Here is a 20,791-nt window from a genome sequence, read left to right as displayed (position 1 = left end):
CGCCTCGTAGACGCCAGAGGCGTGCGACCTGATCCGGACAAAATTCGCGCCGTTACCAATTTTCCTGTTCCGAAGTCTACCAACGACGTTCGTAGTTTTGTAGGGCTGTGCTCTTATTTCCGACGCTTTGTGAAGGATTTTGCGACCATCAAACGTCCCCTTACCGACCTCTTGAAGAAAGACGCCCCTTTTTCTTGGGGTGCTGACCATGCCGCATCTTTTTCGCAGCTGACTACTCTCCTTACCCCACCTTCAATTTTGGCCCACTTTGACCCGTCTGCCTCAACGGAAGTTCGAACGGATGCCAGTGGTCATGGCATAGGAGCAGTGTTAGCACAGCGCCTGCGTGGACATGACCGCGTTATAGCCTATGCCAGCCGACTTCTATCACCCGCCGAGCGCAATTATTCAATCACAGAGCGTGAGTGCCTCGCTCTTGTGTGGGCTGTTGCGAAATTTTGTCCATACTTCTACGGACGCCCCTTCTGTGTCATCACTGATCACCACGCTCCCTGCTGGCTGTCCTCGCTCAAGGGCCCCACGGGACGACTCGCTCGCTGGGCGGTACGCCTGCAAGAATATACCTTCTCCATCGTATATAAGACGGGACGCTTGCACCAGGATGCCGATTGTTTGTCCTGCTACCCCGTCGACGAACCGGCTGATGCGGATGCCATCGCTTGCATTTTCTCTGTGTCCCAGTTGCTTCAAATCGGCAATGGGCAACGGCGCGATCCTTCATTACGTGCCTTCATCGACCGTCTGGAGTCAACTCCTGGTGACGCCTCTCTCCGGATGTTTCTCCTTAAGGAGGGGGCATTATACCACCGCAATTTTGATCCACATGGCCTTGACCTTCTGCTCGTCATTCCATCGCACCTGCGTTCGACTGTCATTCAGCAACTTCACGACGTTCCCTTGGCTGGACACTTGGGCGTCTCGCGCACATACGACCGTGTACGCCGTCGATTCTTTTGGCCGGGTCTCGCCCACTCCGTGCGGCGCTACATTGCCGCTTGTGAGCCCTGTCAGCGCCGGAAGAAGCCCTGCCCACCTCCAGCTGGATGTCTCCAGCCGATTGACATCCCATCCGAACCCTTTTTCCATGTTGGTCTAGACCTTCTTGGACCATTTCCTCTCTCGGGCTCCGGAAATAAATGGGTTGCCGTCGCTACCGATTATGCTACACAGTACGCAATCACCAGAGCCCTCCTGACAAGTTGCGCTACTGCCGTTGCGGACTTTCTGCTGTATGACATAATTTTAGTGCACGGTGCTCCGCACAATTACTCACTGACCGTGGCCGCAGCTTTCTGTCGGCAGTTGTCGAGGACATCCTCCGTTCCTGCTCAACAAAGCACAAGTTCAGCACGTCCTACCACCCACAGACCATCGGCCTCACAGAGCGCCTCAACCGGACCATCACCGACATGCTTTCGAAGTACGTTGCGACCAACCACCATGACTGGGATCTTTACTTACCATATGTGATGTTCACGTATAATTCATCGCGTCACGACACCGCCTGCTATTCACCATTCTATCTCCTATATGGCCGAGAACCTGTGTTGCCCTTGGACACTTTGCTGCCCTCGGCCACACGTTCCGCCACTGAATATGCCCGCGACGCGATCGCACACGCCGAACACGCGCGCCAGCTAGCCCGCACCCGTCTCGAGGCCTCACAGGAGCATCAGAGATGCCTCTATGATTGCCACCATCGTGACGTGCACTTTTCTCCGGGTTCTCTGGTGCTTCTCTGGTCACCCGTTTGACGTGTGGGCCTTTCCGAAAAGCTGCTATCGTGCTACACTGGCCCTTACCGTGTGCTATGACAAGTGACCGATGTCACATATGAAATCATCCCCGCCGATCTCTCAGCGTTATCATCAGCTGCAAGTGACATCGCTCACGTGGCAAGACTAAAACCATACCATACACCTTTCACCGCGGATGTGTAGATTAAGCACTGGGACAGTGCTTCTACAGCCGGGGGTGATGCTACGGAACAGCCGCCACAGTGTGGCTGCACTGAGGAGGACGAAGACAACGTGTGTGCCGGCTTGATATAGCGTCGCCATTTTGGCCTCCGTGAGCTTCCCTGTAAATAAATTGTAAATAGTATCCTACTTCAGCTTCACATAACAATATCATGTGACCAAATGGTCCCCGTTTCTGCGGGCGAGATATGGCGGAAGTCAAATCATAGGATTTTTGGCTCCATCGCTGTCGCCCATGTAAGGGCTGTGTCCACACTGCCATCCTCTGTAGTGTGAATCATAACTGCAAAGAGATCAGATTCACATTACACGTCACATGACTGATTCATCCGCGATCACATCCGTTGCGTGAATCCAGCTTTATCAGCATTGCTGAAGAGTGGTGAGTACAGAGTCGCTGGTCGAAGATAAGATGTGGATGAGTCGTCCATCCTTGAATGGAGACTTGCTTTTGCAAAGAATTGAGCATTGTTGTATGCAGTTATTTTCGCAAGTTCTATGTGAGAAAATACGACAGTTTCATCATGAGAGCCACACCTACATTTTCCATGTCATAAAGACAAGCAAACTGCGCTCGTATGCACCGTATGAAAAAATTACTGCACTGCCATTAGTTGTTAAATTTACCTCACAAAAATGCTAGTGTTACAATTACGAAAAAGGTTCATTTTGCCTACTCCTTCACGAACACAATGTACTGTACAGCACTTTACGTGCGACTTCAATATGACCGGCTCCATACTTCTTTTTCAATAGCCGACGTGACAGCTTTGGGGGCAGCTCTGTCACTGATTATAATGCACCCTCCAACTCTTCCCACACAACTTACCCTTCTTTAAGAGCCTTGTGCATGAGATGCAATGGTGAGCACGTCTTTTTTTTTTTCACACGGTGTTTGCCAATTCACTGTAGCCCATCACGGCTACTGCATATTTTCAAAAGAGATTCCTCTTAGCTAGCAGATAGATTTTTTTCAGACATATCACCAAACTTTCCAAACATCCCAAACTCTCCCAGACAAACAGAGGCAGGAAGGATATTGCTTCTTGTCATCACGATCGGCTCGCCGTTCCCCACGAATTTTGGGCGATACCTCTTCCTGGAGGGAGGAGAGTGGCTGGTCATGAGGCAGTCCTGGGAAGGACTGCACATCCCTCACCCTCCTATAGCGATCCTTCTCCTTGACATCCTCCCCATTGCGCTTGCTCGAGCTTTTGGCTGGACAGACAGGGAGCACAATAAGTTTATCAGAAGTGCACCACTACTCTGAATACTAGGGGTGTGCAAAAACCAAATAAGTTGATTTCAAATAACATATTGAATTGAATCAAGAAGAAAGGCAAATCTCAAATCAAATATAATAAAGTTCAACAGCCTAATGCTTAAAAGTTTTGTAGAAGAAAGTCAGCTGCTGCACAAGTTCGTCATAACAATGTTGCTAGCTATCAATAGCTAAGGTAACTAAGAATTCACAGGTACAATATGGTTGTCTCTTGTTGAAAATACCCAATTACAGTCAATGTCCAATTTTCTGAGCATGCCCGATAATTGTGACTCCTTCAGGGCACCGTCACGTACCCGATAGAGCCAATGTATAAAAACACCTAAAATTTCCGACGCTCAAACCTTTCACAGTCTGATTTTCTGTACTTTTTACCCCTAGCCACAGGTCCAACGTGGCATCCATGACCACCATTTTGATTATCTCGGAGCCTCAAACCCCTAGTGTCGCATGCCGATCCGCTAGCCATAGCCAGCTGTAGCACCACGGCCATCGTATTGTATTGAAACCTCAAGCCAGCACTCTCGCACACCAATCTGTTGGTAGCCAATCTGTTAGTCGGTGATCATGTTGCGCTGTTGTGCACTCTCCTCGACATTCGCTAAGAAGCTTCCCGCAGTTTGGTGCTGTGCTTTTCATCGAGTGAATTTGCTGCTGACAGTGATGGCTTCGAAGCATGCAAAGCCCTACCATAGGCTGACGATGGAAAAGAAAAAGATACCGTCGTCAAGGAAGCTGAAAGTGGCCGGTCACAAGCACACATGGGCAAAGAGTTTAGAATTTTGAAGCAAACAGTTTTGGATTTCATGAAAAACAAGTTGAAGATCTTGGAAGTGGCCGGAAAGTCAAGCAGGGCTCAAAATAAGAATGTGAGTCAGGGCATTTATCCGAAACTTGAGCGGGCGCTCCTCGTGTGGCTACATACCATGACTGCAAAGCGAATCCTGGTCTCGGGTTACACCTTGAAGCAAAAGACAATCTTTCGCGCTTTAAATGAACGTTGCAGACTTCAATTTCAGCGAAGGGTGGCTCAGAAATAATAATTGCAATGAACATAAGTTCAAAATGATGTGTGGGGAAAGTGGCGCTGTCGACGATTCAGCCGTCATGCAGTACCGGAATAGAAAGCTACATTCTTTGTTGCAGCAGTTGATGAAACTGGATTGCTCTAAAAAATGCTGCCAGAGAAAACGCTTACATTTGCTGGTGACCCCTGCCATGGCGGCAAACACAGAAAAGAGCGGCTGACCACCTTCGTCGGCAGCAACATGTCAGGCAGCAAGAAGCTTCCGATGCTCGTCACAGGGAAAATACAAGAATCCAAGGTGTTTCAAGGGGGCAACCCTACCTGTTCAGTACAAGGACAAGAAGGCCTGGATAACACAGCAGTTATTGCAAGTGTACATTCGCAAGTTGGTCAGAAGCTTCCAACAGCAGAATGGAAAAGTTCTGCTGTTCCTAGACAACAGTGCTGTGCATGGCCACGTCAAAGACCTAAAGGCTATACAGATAGAATTTTCACTACCGAACACTACAGCAATCCATAGCCGATGGACCAAGGTGTGATCTACAACCTGAAGCTTCTGTACAGGTCACACATGCTCAGTCACATGGTGCTGTGCTCAGACAGCGGCAAATGTTACACCGCTGACCTTAGGTATGCTGTCGGCATGTTAGTGGACTCGTGCAGGCGGTTACACGAGAGACGCTTCGCAACTGCTTTCGACACGCGGGTTTCACACTCGGCACCAAGACGGCTGTCTTGCCCGCAGAGAGAGTGTCTGATCAATCTCTTTCCATGGACTTTGTGTTCTACGACCTGCACACCCCTGGCATTTTGATTGCAACCGAAATAACTTCTGAACGATTCGTAAACGCTGATAACAATCTTGAACTCTGTGCACAGTTAACCGACGATGAAATCATCCGTCAAGTGATGGTGGATTCGGACGACTCTGACAGTGAGAAATGAAGAGCCAGTGCCTACACAGCGAAGGAGCTCTGAGTTGGCACAAACATTGATGATGCTGGTGAAGCAAACATTGAGTGCAAGCAGAACACCAGGCAAAAGAGAATCAACAATGTTTTTCACACTGCTAATGCATTAAGAGGTAGTGTTGACCCTGCTGTAGTGTTGACCCAGCTGAAGATAGCGCCGGCTGCACTGACAGCACCCCCACTGTCAGACTTTAATTTACTTTTAGAAACTGCTCTTTCGAGAGCCACCCTAACGATGCGTTGGCAGAGCTGTGCAAGCTTGATCCTTCGTCCTCGACCCTCTTCATCTGAGAAATACCTATAAAATGGTGTGTTTTCGGCATGCATGTTTTTTCAGACTGCCCAATTTTTCGGACGTTCTTGCGTTCCCTAAGGAGTCCATAAAATCGGATGTTGACTGTAGTATTAAACAACTGATCACAACTCAATCCTTATATGAGGCCTGGAAAAAACTAATGATATATACTGACATGTGGACTTGTTCATCTTTCACGGCTGAGCACTTTACACCGTCTAACAAATGTTATTGCTAAGCACAGGATGTGCCCGCATGCATCAGAAGTTTCTAGAATGTTATCGATGGTTCTGTTGTCACCGAAGCGTATGTAATCCGACTGCATGTGTGATGCGAATTGTGTGGAACTTTCTGGAAGACATGCGGGTACCACCAATTATTCTGGAATCTTCGATGACTTGTGTACAAAACATGATGCTTTTTAGTGCAAAAACTAGAAAAACAACAGAGAGGCAAAAGGAAAGACAAGTGCTCATCTTTCCTTTCCTTTTGCCTCTCTGCTTTTCTTTTTTTCCTCAAGTTTTTGCGCTAGAAAGCATCATGTTAAGTAAACAGCAACTCGTCCAAGAAGTCATCCTCATTTATAAAAGCAGACGCGCTTGACCGGCAGATAAGATTTCCGCCAATCACCGACTGTGCTCGCTGCTATCGTTGTGCATTGAGTGTAGCCTGTTTTTGAGGGCACAGGTTCGCCCAATGAAACACTAGTCTTCCCATTCACAGTTTTGCTGCATTCTTCACTATCACTGCCATGTGACAGTAGAATGTCCATAAAATAAAATCAAGTACTTTTTTGTCCCTCTGAAGTTGAAGAAATCGATCTGTGATGTCTTGAACATCAATCAGGTTTTTAGTTTTAATAGTCGGCCATAATGTGCAATCTTCAATTGCTTAATGTTCTGCTTTCCAGATTTCCTTCAGAAAACAATTGAAACTGGAAGCCTTTATGATCAGTGGGTTCTATTCATTATTGTCAGCTCATGAAGGCAGATCTATCCAACAGGTGGCGTAGCACAGGACTCGATGTCACCCTAACTCTAGGGTTCCTGGAACAAACCGTGGAATTTAGCATGAAATACAATAGGTTGCCTACCAGAGTCTTCATCCTTCTTGCGCTTGCCTTCAGGGGCGCTTTCCTCTGAGTGGTCTCGCTTGCGGCTGCCCTTTTTGACTTTAGCCTTATCCCCATCGTGCAGGTCCTTGGGGTGAGCCCACTTCTCAGACGAAGAGCGCAGGTCTTCCCCGGCGGAGGTCACCTTGCTCGAGAGATCGTCCACCACCTTGGGGCTCTGCTGGGAGGAGCCACTACCACCACGACCCCCCGTGGCAGCCCGTGGGCTGCCCCCAACCTTGCTACTGGTGCCGCCACCTAAGGTCACGCTGTTGCTTGCAGTGTCCAACCGCCGACGCTTGTGCTCTGCAAGCAGGCAGTGGATCGACTGAGGGACACAGCAGTAAAATTCTATGCTCAAACACACAGATGTCACAATGTAATGATGACATTAACTTGCATCCAGAGAACATGAATATACAACGCACAGCAACAAGCATGGTCTTTGGTTCTCAATTCAAGTTTATGTGGAGCTAGAACCTCCCAAATTATTAAAGATTTTAGAAGAATTTGGAAGATGTCTGCCTTATCACAATTTCGTTAGCATTTACCCTATTTATTCGAATATATGGCAAGGGTGCTGTTAGGGAACTCCAGAAAAAAAAAAAAAAAGACAGAAGTATGTGCACTAACATAAGACCTTGCAGAGTGGCCGCCAGATCAATCAGACTCAGTGGACACTGCCAAAAATACTGAATTACTAACACCGCCACAATGCAAAATGTTGACCAAGAAATAGGAGAGACATGAGCTTCAACATGCAGAATGCGAGTTACAAGTGCATTTTGCCTTATAGTGTGGCTTCACGGTATCGCAGCGTGCTGCCGTAAAGCCAGACCATAAGGCGAAATTCGCGCTGCCGTGAAGCCACATCTAAAAGCAAAATTTGCATATAAGGATAAAGATTTGACTTCTAGTCTAAGGATACTGGGGGAAAAAAACTGACCCCTATATTCGAATAAATGCAGTATACAGCCATATGCATCGCCATTTGCAGCACTTCTGGCTGCATAGAGTGAATAGGCACCAATCTCAGAATCTGTTGCATGGCTTACAAGAGGCATACAATCAAGTAAGAGAGCCCATTTTTCTGCAATTAGCAGTCCTTAAAGGTGTTGTAACAATCATACTGCAAGATCACGTCACATAAAAGCGAAACATTGCAACAGAGTTAACTGAACATTTTTTAAATGTGTTTAGAATTCTTAGAGTACTTCACGCCCTTTCTGGGTGCAGGCTGTCTATCTATCTATATGCCTATCTAGCTGTTCCCGCCAACCTGGGTCACTGGGTAGCCCATTGTCAAATGGGTAGCGTATCTGGCTGCTGTACTCAGGGAACAGGGTTCGAAACCAACCGTCGGACCAACCTGGGTCAATTTAACGAACTTCTTTGATGCCAACATGTGGAACTGCGGATGCAGCACTAGGTATGTACTGCTCTTACAGTCGAACCCCGCTACAACGAACGCCGCTTCAACGAAATGTCCGGTACAACGAATAATTCTCAGTTCCCCGTCAGCTGCCCATAGGAGTCAATGCATAAATATCCTCACCACAACGAACACTTTTTCTTATGCCGTTCCGCTTTAACGAAATCTGACGAAGTACTTCCAGGCTCGAAATTTAATTTGCCGCGCAGGAAACGCAATTTCGAACTTTTTGCACATAAAAAAGCGTCTGCAAAGTTAGCATCGCGTGTTGGCACCGCAAGAAACTGCCGCTGATGACCGAGCATGGGGGCCGCCATTGCTCGATGCCGACGGCGATGAGACTGGCCTACCTTTGGGATTGGCTTGAAACTTTTTAGCCGCAGACAATCCAAAGCCGACGCTCAGTCGTCTCGTCAGTCCATGCTGCATCTCGGCGCCGTCGGTGCGTAGTTAGTGCTAGTGCAATTGGCAGTTCGTGTTGTGCACGTGTTGCGGTGTTCGGTTTGATCAGAGAAGCCGTTCTGTTTTAGCGTGCTTTCCAACATGGCGCCGTCATGTCGAAAGTTTTTATCCTTGGAGGATAAAGCTCGGATCCTGGCCGAAGTCGCAAGTGGAGAGAAGAAAGGCGACGTTGCGAAGAAGTTTGGGATTTCTCCCAGTTCGCTGTCCACCATCTTGAAGTCAAAAGAAGCAATAGTGCAAGCTCTTGCTTCGGGCACATCAGCCAAGCGGAAGAAGCTGACGCCGTCGGCGCACGAAGACCTCGACAAGGCTATGTACACGTGGTTTGTCGAGACAAGGGCGAAAAACATACCCATCAGTGGAAACGCCGTGCAACAGAAGGCCCTGAATTACGCTTGCCTGCGGGGAATCGACGATTTCAAGGCGAGCACAGGCTGGCTCAGCAGATTCAAGGCCCGCCATGACATTGTCGGCAAGACGCTCTCTGGCGAGTCGGCATCGGCAGACACAGGCAGCGCATCCGCCTGGATCTCCACGAACGTTTCGGCGTTGTTGAAAGACTATGCCAAGTGTGACATTTATAACGCTGACGAGACAGGCCTGTTTTACGAGATGCTGCCGTCAAAAACCCTCGAAATGAAAGGTCAGCGTTGCCACGGTGGGAAACACAGCAAGAAGCGCGTGACCGTGCTGCTGTGCGCCAACGCGGACGGATCAGACAAGCGCCCACCGCTAGTCATTGGGAAGAGTGCGAGGCCCCGTTGCTTCAAAGGTAACAGGAGCCTTCCCGTAAAGTATGTCGCCAACAGCCGCTCCTGGATGACGCGGGCCATTTTCTCCGAGTGGGTCGCGTCATTTGACTGCGACATGAGGAGGCAGGGCCGGCGGGTGTGCTTATTGCTTGACAATTGCTCCGCCCATCATATTCTGGATGTGGAGCTCACAAATGTGGAGCTGAAGTACTTTCCGCCGAACTGCACTTCGATTATACAGCCACTTGACCAAGGTGTCATTAGAAGTCTGAAGTGCGCCTACCGCCAGCGAGTGATGCAGCGTCTCCTATTGAACGTGGAGACCGGTCGTGACACGAAGTTAGACCTGTACATGGCGCTGCAGATGATGGCTGCTGCGTGGGTTGCAACTGGACGGCCAGTTATCGCGAACTGCTTCACGCACGCTGGCTTCAAGCTAGGAGACCCAGACACCGACTCCGCTGAGGATGCTGCTGACTGCAACGGAGCAGTGCAACCGCCAGCAGACGTAATTGCGTCCTGGGCGGCCCTTCAAGGTGCCGGAAGTGTGCCATCCAGTGTCGAGCTGGACGACTTCATCGACACTGACGTCAATGTGATCGCCCGTGAAGAATTGAGCGATGAGGACATCATAAAAAGTGTCCGCGACGACGGGGGGCAGTCGGATGACGACGAAGTGCCAGACCTGCATCCACCAGCCACATCTCGCGTACTGGATGCGTTCGATGTCATCAGAAACAGCGTGGCTGTGCATGATGACGACGTCGCGATGCAGCTACTCGCCGAATGCGAAAATCGCGTCATGATGCTCCTAGGAAAAAAAGGGAAGCAGTCGACACTGCTTGACTTCTGGAAATAAAAGTTTGTTTGTGGTTTACCAGTTCAGATTAGCCATATTTTTGTGAATTTCACAACAACGAAATTTTCGCTTCTACGAATTTTTTTTCGTGCACCGTCAATTTCGTTGTAGCGGGACTCGACTGTATATGAATAACTTTGATGCTGACTTGGAGCAGTGAGCATGTGGCACTTGGTTTGTGCTGTTCTTCAGTGAACGTCTTTGGATACCAATTTGGGTCACCGACTATGTGCCCGCCCCTCTACTATGACAAAAATGGCCCTCTAAATTTCTCCAATGCTCGGTGGAATTAAACCTGCACGACGCACGGTCTTTACAGCCGCGGCACTAAATGCCGAAGCGTGTGCGATAAGAAGCGCAAGAGAGAATACCAGCCGCACACGTTTCGGCACTAGCAGTACGGTCTGCCACTACATAGCTTCAATGCTAACTGCATTAAAGATTCACAGCAAGATCGATTCTGCCCCTTCTTGGTGCAATCATCAGTTGTACCCTTGATGCCACAAAAAAGCTCCCAAGGCAGCCTATAGCATTTACGAAAGTATTTTCTGTTGCCTCCAAGACCTGTGTCCATGTCAGATCTGCAAGAAACATCACTGAAGATGTCTGATGCTGTGCATGAAGAATCACTGAGTGCTTTTGGGCCTTACCTCCTACAAAAATTACTAGGGTGAACTCTAGCACTAGTGTCTACAGGAACAGCAAGTACGGCAGCACAGGCAGCATGGGAATGACGGGCAGCAAAACTGATTTGCGTAAACTTTGTCTCGCTAACATAGAGCAGCTTTGTAGCTTCGCAAATCGATCACTTCCAACAAAATATTGTGTTATAGCAGCCGACCGATTTTCCGGAACCCACGGGGACTGAAAAATAGTCAGAAAAATGAAATTTATAAAATAAGGCTTAGAGCGGCTTAAGAAAATCCCTAATGATGCCCTGCCTCCGAGGGCAGGGCACCACATGGAGGCTATCAGATTTGCTTAGATTTGTGCAAGAGTAATGTCCCCATATACAGTCAACAAGAGTGTCACCACATTGTTGATCTCCGTTGGCTGAGATTGCCACGGAGATAGAAGAAACAAGCCATGTTTCTTCGCGCCATTTGGCTCTCGCGAAGGCACAGGAGGTGGTGCCCATCACACAAATGCAAAGTCGCACAAACACGTGTGCCGATCAAACAGATACGAAGCCGCACAAAAGCGCACAAAGATGCGACGTCTCCAAGACACACTGGCTCTCTGGATACCACATGCAAAATAGCAACCAAAACTTAAAGAAAAAAGAATGAAAAAAAAAAAATACAAATAAAACTGATCCCACATTAAATGATTATGACGATAGTGCTGACCGAAAAAAATAAAAGATAAGCAAAAAGTGCCGTCCCCTCGGGTGCTTTGTCGGCCAAGGAAGAGCGGGCATGGCCTCTAAGACATGGGGATCGCGTGTGCGTCCCAATCTTGAAAGCTATAGAGCGAGCCACTTAAGCCAAGCCAGTGTAAAATCCAACATGGCGGTCTCCAAGATCAGGTAGCGTGGCTTGGAACGAGCAATTTAGTCCAGAAAATCTAACTTCAGCACCCAAATTCGTCCGAAAAATCGGTCGCGAAAATGCATTACCTTTATGGGAACACTGACGGTGCATTTATGAAGTTTGGAATATCCAATAAGTCCAACAATTTTTGTAGACCGAAAAATCACATATGTATACACAATAATTCATATGTATACACAATAATTTGCAATGATTATGTACGTGCAGGGAAACCTACCGCCTTCATGTCTCTAGTAAAGTGATTTCTTGGAAATTTAGAAAGATAAAGTGTAATAAATAACCACAGGAATGTGTGAAGTCACAAGCACGAAAATTAATACAAATTCATGTATACTATAGGTCATTCCCATGATACCTTATCACAGTGCCAAAATTCCCTCTGATAACTTTTATACACAAGTTTGTGTTTTTGGGGTATCTACACGTGCCTATAGTGGTGTGGGTAGACTTCTGACAGCCTCCACAGAACAAAAGTAAACAGAGTGTTTCATGAGGATGAGATGAGGGGGATAGCTCAAAATAGTACACAATGGTGCCCCACTGACCTTCACTAATTTCTGACCAATGGTCACTCTTGTGCATGTCATCCTTGGACTGCCGAGGGTCATCATGCATCAAGGATGCACTCTTCCGGTCGGCAAGTGTGCCAGCAATCTTGTCGTGACTGTCACCACTGCTCTCCTTGTTCGCTGACCTGATGGGAGAGAAAAGGAAGCACCATTAGGCTTGTGGCACTGTACCATCAGGCAAACCAGTGACTAGATGTGTGACTGGTTCATATGGAAGGCAAGCTGGAAGTAACCATGACACTAATTTCACTGCCCCCTAGGAACTAGCACCAGTGGTGAATATCCTAAAATCTATGAGCAAGCTTCCCGTCATACCAGGTATGGAGAGGATTTAAAAAAAAAACGGGTGAGTGGTGGTGGTAGGGAGGAGACTTCGGTGCACAATGTGCCCGGTCGTGGAGCCCGAGTTGTTGATACGCAAAATGCTTAGCTGCAGGTCCGAGGAGCCTGCGCATGATGTGCTTGATTGCTGAGTCAGAGGCACCCGAAAAATGCTTTAGCACCAAGTTCAAAGAGTATGATTAATTTGCATAATTGTGGGTCCGAGAAGTCCACATTCGATGTGCTTAATCACTGAGTTGGAGGTGCTGATGCACGAAATGTTAAGCTACAGGTCTGAGGATTGTATGCCACATCGCTGACATTCGAAATGCTCAGCTGCCGGTCTGAAACATCTAGAAACAGAGGTATTGGCTGTGCTTCTTGTGATGCCCGCACCGCACCCCTTTCCACACTTGTTGAATCATGGTGGTCGAGAGCTCGTGAGGTGTGAAGAGCACACGATGGCCCTTATAGAGCGAATGCTGGCCCAAATGGAAAGGGCGCTGGAATCGCATGGCAGTCATGGCCAATCGAACACTTGAGAACGACCTTCAATGATTTCCTTTTTGTGCTCGTTTCTCTCTCTATGAGATAGCTGAAGTAGCAAATTTGAAGACAGAGAATTGCACTTTCCAATGAGACCAAAATGGGAGTGTTCGTTTGTGCAGTTTCGGAAATATTGTGGCTTGAAACACCATTTTTCTGGGTTTCCACGAAATATTTCACCACCCTGGCTGATGTCACATGTATTTCAGAGCATTCCTATGTGGGTTTCAGTGAACATAACTCAGAATCAGATAGAAAAACGGCTGCAGAAATTGAAAATGATAAAAAAAAAAATTCTGGCCACATTTTGCAATGCAAAAGCCACATCTCCCCTATATGGAAGTTCACTGTATAAAAGAAAAAAAATTTGCATATGTTCAAGCCTTCATCATCTCCAGTGTAGGACAGCATCCAGATGCCTACCGGCTCGATTCCCGGCGCGCAGTTGATGAGCTTGTTTTAGATGATGAGGTACTGCTGCTGCTGCTGTTTACCCCTGAGCCTGAAGCACTGACGCTGGCTGATTTTGATACCACTGCCCCAGGTTGCGGCGACACTCTCGCCATGGCCTCTGCTTTTCTCTCCTTCTGAGTGTCTCCACCTAAGGCAACAGATATAACAGTCAGAAGGATACCAAACAGAATTCTATGATCACAATGAATACAGTGCAATGACAGATGCAGGCACATGCAAGAGGGAAAAGCACAACAGCTGTGATGCAGATAAGCAACCACAACACAAGCATGAATGCCTCAACAGTGGCTCAGGGTAGTCAATAGTTCGTAAAAAATTTGTCAAGCAACATGAACATGAAGTTGCAGACACTGAACGAAGTCAAGGTAAAAAAAAACACGGATGTTTCAGAACCCGTACAGGTTCCTTGGTCATACCAAGGATGACACTTACCACCACCACCAGAGGGCAAGCCTGCTGCAGTTCGAAGCTGTGCAACAGAGTCGGATGCTTTGGCCTGGGAAGAGCCTGCTGCTCGGCCCTGGAGCAAGTAAACAGGCAAACTGGTAAGGAGTGCCTCCTTCATTCATACACAAGCATATAAAAGGGTACACATATTGAAATGTGTGAAATTATGTTTGAAATCCTTTTCATGCATGGTTGACGAGACAAAACGTGGTCCAAGAAAAATTCAATACATTCAGTAGCAAACACAGTCGAACCCATTTATAACGAAATCGATAGTTCTGCGAAAAGTGGTTGTTATATCAGCAGTTCGTTATACATGGACTCAGCCTTAAAAGCACTAAAGAATTAACCGCACTGAAGCTGGTGTCCACGGTTCCAATTCGACAGAACTTTGGTCAGAAAACAGATTTTCAGTGTCATTTTCGTTCCCAGTGACTACCGCACCTAGCTGGAAACTGCAGTTAGAACTGTCCATCTAAAGAAGAAACCCGGACAGATCTCGGACATTGTAGTTTTAGCATTATGACTGCATGTCAGCCACATGAATGCCGTAAAATAAGCGCCACCAAACCGTGATCTCCTGATAACAGCATGGTAAGTGCCGATCCTTTACAACATTACGTGGCGGCAGCACGTGGTGCAGCATTTTAGCGGACTTGCGCCATGTCAACAGAAATGCTTGAGTGGTAGATGTTCCCATGGTGGAAGGACATAGCTGGTCATTCCAAATCCTTAAAATTGGCGTAACGCATGTGGTGATGCTGTTCTAGCATCCGCTATAGTACTGGCACATGCCCTGAACCGTGCTGTTTATGCTGTACACCTCCTCCCTGGAGGTGCGCATTGAAAGCATGTGACTACACGTGACCTTCTTTGCGACTTTCAAATCTGCATGCAGCAGTTGCTCGCTCACCTTGAAGGCCGCATCATTGTTGGGGTTGGATTGGAGCGAGGTGCACGCTGCTGTGTGCAGTTTCTTCGCACTTCTATGCTTTGGTACTTGGAAGTGCGCCCTCATTTTACTGTGAGTGGGTTCGAAGCATTTGTTGTAAAAGTACGGCGATTTTTAAAAAATTTTCATTATAGCTGGAAGCCGTTTCAATAGATAGGGTTGGAAAATCAAATTCACTGAAATGTGGGCGTTGTAACCAATAGATTGTTATATCTAGGATCGTTGTAAGTGGGTTCGACTGTGTGCACATTTTTTTCCACTGTATTCTGTTTTTATTTTCTTTTGCTTTGCTGAAAAATATGAAAAAGTATTAGAATTGCAAGAAGTGCAGTGCTTGAAAAGCCCAACGCCACCACTTTCTAAGTTTCATGTGGTTATGTAGAGTATTTACTAATAAAAGACGGAAAAACTTAATTTGCTCTTAAGTTCACCAACTGTGCAACTTTCTTTTGCTTGAAATGGGTAAAGCAAATAACAGCAGATTCTTAAAAAAAGGGCGACTATTTAAAAACCATTAAAAACTGAAGTCATCACTCTGCAGCATTACGCAAGTACATACTGGGCATTCATTTTTATACTAAATCCTCTTGTACTATAGCCATACTAAGTAGGTGCTAAAGGAAACGTATGAAATGCCAGCAAATGTACACTAAGCACAAATATGTGAGTGAAAAAAATGTTGCTAGTAGCATCTTTAGCATTACAGTGGCCTAACGCCTAAACAATGCTACCTTTACACAAAAGCGAATTGTGAAATAATACAAGGAATCCCATTATGTGGAAAAAAAAAAAATTATTTTCGCTTTATTTAAATGCATTTCACACTCCGCTCACAAAGCAGCTGAAGAAAACAAAATTGATGTAGCTGAGCCTTCGGTGAACTATGTTAGTCTCCATTGTATTAATATTCTTGCTTCTGTTCCTTCTTGCACACACATCTCGTAAATCTAGAGCCTTGTGTGGTGTATACCCACCCCCACCCTTCTCACTCTCTCAGCCTGTGGCTGATAGGCAAGCACGTCTCATACAGGTTTGCACCACTCTACCATGCCTAGGATGCCACCCAGAGCTATCGTCCCCTTCCTTTCTTTATTTTCAATCCCCTCATGTTACATTTCCGTGCAAATAAAGATTATTGCTATTATTATTATCTACATATTTGTGTTCATTAGACCTACAACACAGGCAAAAAAAAAAAAATCAACGACATAAACGTTACTTGTGCAATCTTTGTTTCTTTGCTACAGTCGAAGCCACTTATAACAATGTTGGTTTTAACAACATATTGGTTATAACAATGAGGAGCTGCTGCACTGTCAACTTTTGTATGTTTTCTATGCTGAAATAATCCGCTTACTACAATGCCCCCATGCTGCATTATGGGTTAAAACGATGAAGTCTGGCTGCTGAGCGACTGTGCCAAAAGGTAATGAAATGCAAAATCCTTGAAAAGAAAAAAGAAAAATTTGAGCCTCTGCACGATCGCCCGCCACCCCAACAGCCGCCGTGAGCCAATTTTCCAGCTTTCTCCACATTGCCAGCCTTGTGCGCCTCTCTCCCGCTGTTCTTCCACCCCTCCGAACACAAATGGGCTGCGCCAATAGCTCTATGCCGCTACTCCTTTTGAAACCCGAATGAACCACGCCAACTGCGCTGACTGTGCTGTGCTGCCACGCTGCTCCCAGATTGCTCGCTGGTCCCTCATTCTGTGCAGTTCTGCCAGCGGATTAAGTCGCTCAAGCTCGTCTTTGTTGGTTGCACCACAGTTGTCCCTGGCCACATGGTTTCTCAGCCTCTTTAGACTCACCGTGGAAATGGAAGATGGCTGACACACCCGCTGATCATTGGCAATGCACGAAGTTGCCGGCGAAAAGAAAGTGCACTGCTGTAGATTTGGAAACTAAGCACTTCTAAGCAATGAGGTGATTGGCGGGAACGTGCTTGCATCCGATAGCGATGGCGATGACCGCAGCGATGATGCGTTAGGGCAGGCTGCCTCTACATTGTCCTCACAGGAGGCCTTGCAGATGATTCAGTCCCTCCGGGGCTTCATTCTCGCGAGGAGCCTTTCGGTACAGCACGTGTAGCAGTTGGATGCCTTTGAGAAGGATGTCGGCAAGCTTCGCGTAAAGCGAGCAAATCCAAAGGACAGGAGGTTTTCCTGTACAAGCCAGTGAGATGTATGTGGGTGGCGAGATGCTTGTGGGAATCTTGCTCAAGCATTTCTTCTGGATTTCTCAAGCTTACAGGCTGCTGCGGCAACCTTCTTGAATTTTTTTAAACGATGCCTCGGAGGAGCTCGCACGTTGCTTGCCGCCCATAAGCATTCTCTGCAGTTATAGCACTGCCATTCTTGAACGCCGACAGCCGCAGCTTGTTACACACGATCAGAGCGCAGAGGAAGCAGAGTTAAGCAGTTAAACGAGTGAAGACAATTTGCAGCTGGATGCAGGAAGGTGGTGGGGAGGGACACTGGCCTCCCCGCCATTAGTTTTCTCCCAACAGCTCTTCTATCCCCGTATTAAAATTTTTTTTTTTTCATACAATCCGGTTATAACAATGGAATTTTCTTGGCACTTAACTATTGTTATAAGTGGTTTCGACCGGATTTCATTTCCTGTAGACCCATTAATGTGTGCAAAACAAGCGCATCAACACAATTCACATATATGACAGTGCTAATAAAAGAAAAAGGCCCTCAGAATTCATATTAAGAACACACTATAATATCAGGTTGTATCAAAATGACTATTTAACGACTTGTATTTGAGCTTAGTTACGTGTATCCATGAGAAATGAGTGGAGAGGGGCACAGGTCTAAAAGCTTGCTCAGAATACACCTGCAAATGGAAGGGATCAGGTAAAGAAATTTAAGAATTACCTATTGGTGTATCATACGTGCACCAGCAAGATCAATAAACTTTCATTACAAAATTTATACCCCATTAGTATTACAATGCCCGTGCTACAGTGGTGTATGTATAGAATGCACTGACTGACCCCTATTTTTGTATGCTTAGATGGCAAAAAAATCCAGAAATGCACTCCAAAAATAACCTTTTTATTGCACGCCTGGATAGTAAATGCTTTGCTAATTCGAAATATACCACATTTTCGCCGGTATAACCTCAAAATTAAAAAATAAAAAATTACAAATCTTTCCCCTACCGCAAAATGGGGGACAAGACACTTCAAAAGATGTCTTATTTTTTAAACAATTTGAGTGAAATTTGCACAGTTAACATGTTTATGAGCTGACTTGAAAAAAGCAATTTTGTTGTTTTTTATAATGAATATTTCTTATGATATCCAAAACAAGATGTTCTTTGTTTGGAGCCTAATTAGCTAATGAACAGCAACTTGCACGGTGACATACAGCACATGGAATCAATTGTGAATGTTCATAGTATGTCATAAGCTATAAATAATTGTTTTTAGGCCTTGCTTAAGCAAAGTTATTGGCTGTCAAAGTTATTCATAAAAAAATGCTCACCTTGATAACAAAAGATTATCAATATGGAAAATTTTTACGACCAAGTTTGACAACCTGTGACTTTGCTTCAAAATGGTCTTAAACAACGATTTATAGCTTACGACACACTATGAACACTTCCGAATGATTTCGTGTGCTGTACGTTACCATGCAAGTTTCTGTTCATTAGGTAATTAGGCTCCAAACAAAGAACATACTGTGTTGGATATAAAAAATATCTATAGAAAAAGAAGTAATTGCATCTTTCAAATCAGCTTGCAAAAATACATTAACTACGCAAATTTCATTCAAATTCATTTAAAAATAAAAAAAAAGACATTTTTTTTTAAGCGCCTTGTCACCACAGGTAACGGTGCCTGATTACTTTGTCCTCCAGCTCCCTCTCCTCGACGGCTCTAAAGATGCATCTATAGTCTGATGTTATCAGTGCGCAGGTGAGTGTTGTTAGATGCCGGGCACGTTGGAGTGCCTTGGTTGCGTCTGGTTATGTTGACAGTGCCAGTGTGTTGGACCATCAGTCAAACTATAGACGATCTTGTTCTCGCCAACGTGACATAACGTGTGCGTGCGTTCCCGCTACGTCAGACTATATTTAGGCCTTAGCGGCTGGATCGGTGTGACGACGACGAGCCCTTTCACAAGCGAGTTCTCACCACCGCTGGTCGAACGCTGCCAGTTCCTCCGCACAAGGCATGGCCGTCCCATCTGTTTTCAGAGAATTAACTGAATAGAAATGGAGCCGGCGGCAGCATGCGTGGAACCCTTTCCTGCCCTTTCCCTCCCCAGCAGAAGCAAAACGGCTCCGACTGGCTGTGCACATGGTGTGAGCGCACACCTATGCAGATTGAATCCTTGCTAATGACGTGATCCAGCATCAGCACAGCCGTCAACTCATCAAGCTGCCCTTTCCCGCAGCTGCTCTGCTCCGAGAGCAACTGGGCTTTTGCGTGACCAGACTGCCACCGAAACTTGTGATCCAATAAAAGGTTTGCCTGAAAATTTTACAGTAAGGTCGGGGTGCAGGTTGTATGTGAATTTAGCCTTGAGGTGTGGCTTCATGGCAGCACACCGTGTGCTTCTGTGAAGCTATACATTAAAGCAAAGTTCTCCACGGTTCAAAGTTTCGTTATCTCCTAGGGAACCCCTACCCTTTACCCACCCCTGTGTGTTGACAAACCCTTTTCCCTCCTTCATGGTCACCCATATTTATAAGCCACCATTTAGCATTTAGTAGTTAACGAATAGTGCATATGGCGCAAATGACAATTGAGTAGGCACAGCCAGGAGCAGCCATGTCGAATTGTAGCAAAATGGCGCAGTTGGACCCCCACTGCACAGATCTCAAAATGTGTGCTGGATCTGCATATCTTTTTCTTTAGATTCTGCCTTGCATACATCTGCACGCTAGCTGCCCAGCCCATTGCAGGTCTGAAGAACCAAAGCAGAGCAAGAAAAAAAGTTGCTAGAATGCCTGTTTCTGTGGGCGTACTTCCATTCTGTCAAGGGCACAGAAATGCAAGAGCTGCACCACCTTTGCCCAACCCTTGAGTGCATGTGTGAGTTGCGTGATAAAAATCTGGGGACTGCCTAGGTACTACAAAGGACTCACTTTGTTACATTTATCCCTAGCCAATGGCTATGTGCACTGCGAAAGAACCAGCACTTAACTTTTGACTAAACATGACCAGAGAAGCTGATACAGAGTCTTTTATGCTGAAGCAAACAATAAAACAAATTCACAGTAACAACACCATTATTTCGCCTGCAGCCGCTACAGCGACATCTACCTAAACGCTGCCAGAGTTGAGTTTTCAGTGAGCCTCAGTCATACACTATATATAACACCATAGTTTAGTGAATCACAAAGCAGTCTGTACAAGGACTGCTAGATGATGTCAACCTTACATCTCACATCACAAACCTCCCATATCAGTGAAAGCTGCTCATCTACCATTCCTAATGTGCAATCTACCAATAATAGACCTTAATACTTTTCCTTTAGCATTCCAATACGTCAAACCATAGCTATGCTTTTGAGGATACGCATCCACAATACACAAAGGTACACCCACCTCTTTGTTGTCCTTCACATGGAATTCGTGCTCAGGAATCAAATCTGGTTTCTTGTTTTTTAGCTGGCCAGCATACCTGCAAGTAGAAGCAATATGTGATAATTAGAAGTGTAATGTGCTGGTTGTATAGGTTGAGAAGGCAAAGTAACAGGAAAAATTAATTAGTAAATCAA

At 46.2% G+C, this 20,791-nt stretch overlaps 1 protein-coding gene across 3 annotated transcripts in view; it reads right to left on the bottom strand.

Annotated features, from left to right (window-relative positions):
• tho2 (THO complex subunit 2-like protein) overlaps positions 1-20,791 on the bottom strand; it is a 111,346-nt gene that overhangs the window by 3,702 nt on the left and 86,853 nt on the right. For 2 of the 3 annotated variants that reach the window (XM_075688459.1, XM_075688460.1), the window contains 7 exons: positions 20,619-20,694; positions 17,834-17,893; positions 14,087-14,174; positions 13,604-13,781; positions 12,290-12,438; positions 6,669-6,992; positions 3,041-3,218 (listed from right to left, as the gene is read on the bottom strand). In XM_075688459.1, coding sequence (XP_075544574.1) covers positions 3,041-3,218; positions 6,669-6,992; positions 12,290-12,438; positions 13,604-13,781; positions 14,087-14,174; positions 17,834-17,893; positions 20,619-20,694 — 1,053 coding nt within the window. The remainder of the gene's footprint in view (positions 1-3,040; positions 3,219-6,668; positions 6,993-12,289; positions 12,439-13,603; positions 13,782-14,086; positions 14,175-17,833; positions 17,894-20,618; positions 20,695-20,791) is intronic. The other variant, XM_075688461.1, reaches the window with a different exon arrangement.

This window comes from Dermacentor variabilis, chromosome 4 (genome assembly GCF_050947875.1).
Source record: "Dermacentor variabilis isolate Ectoservices chromosome 4, ASM5094787v1, whole genome shotgun sequence".
In the NCBI taxonomy this organism is placed as follows: Eukaryota; Metazoa; Arthropoda; class Arachnida; order Ixodida; family Ixodidae; genus Dermacentor; species Dermacentor variabilis.
Note: the sequence above shows the minus strand (reverse complement) of the source record. Positions and strands in the feature narration are given on the sequence as shown.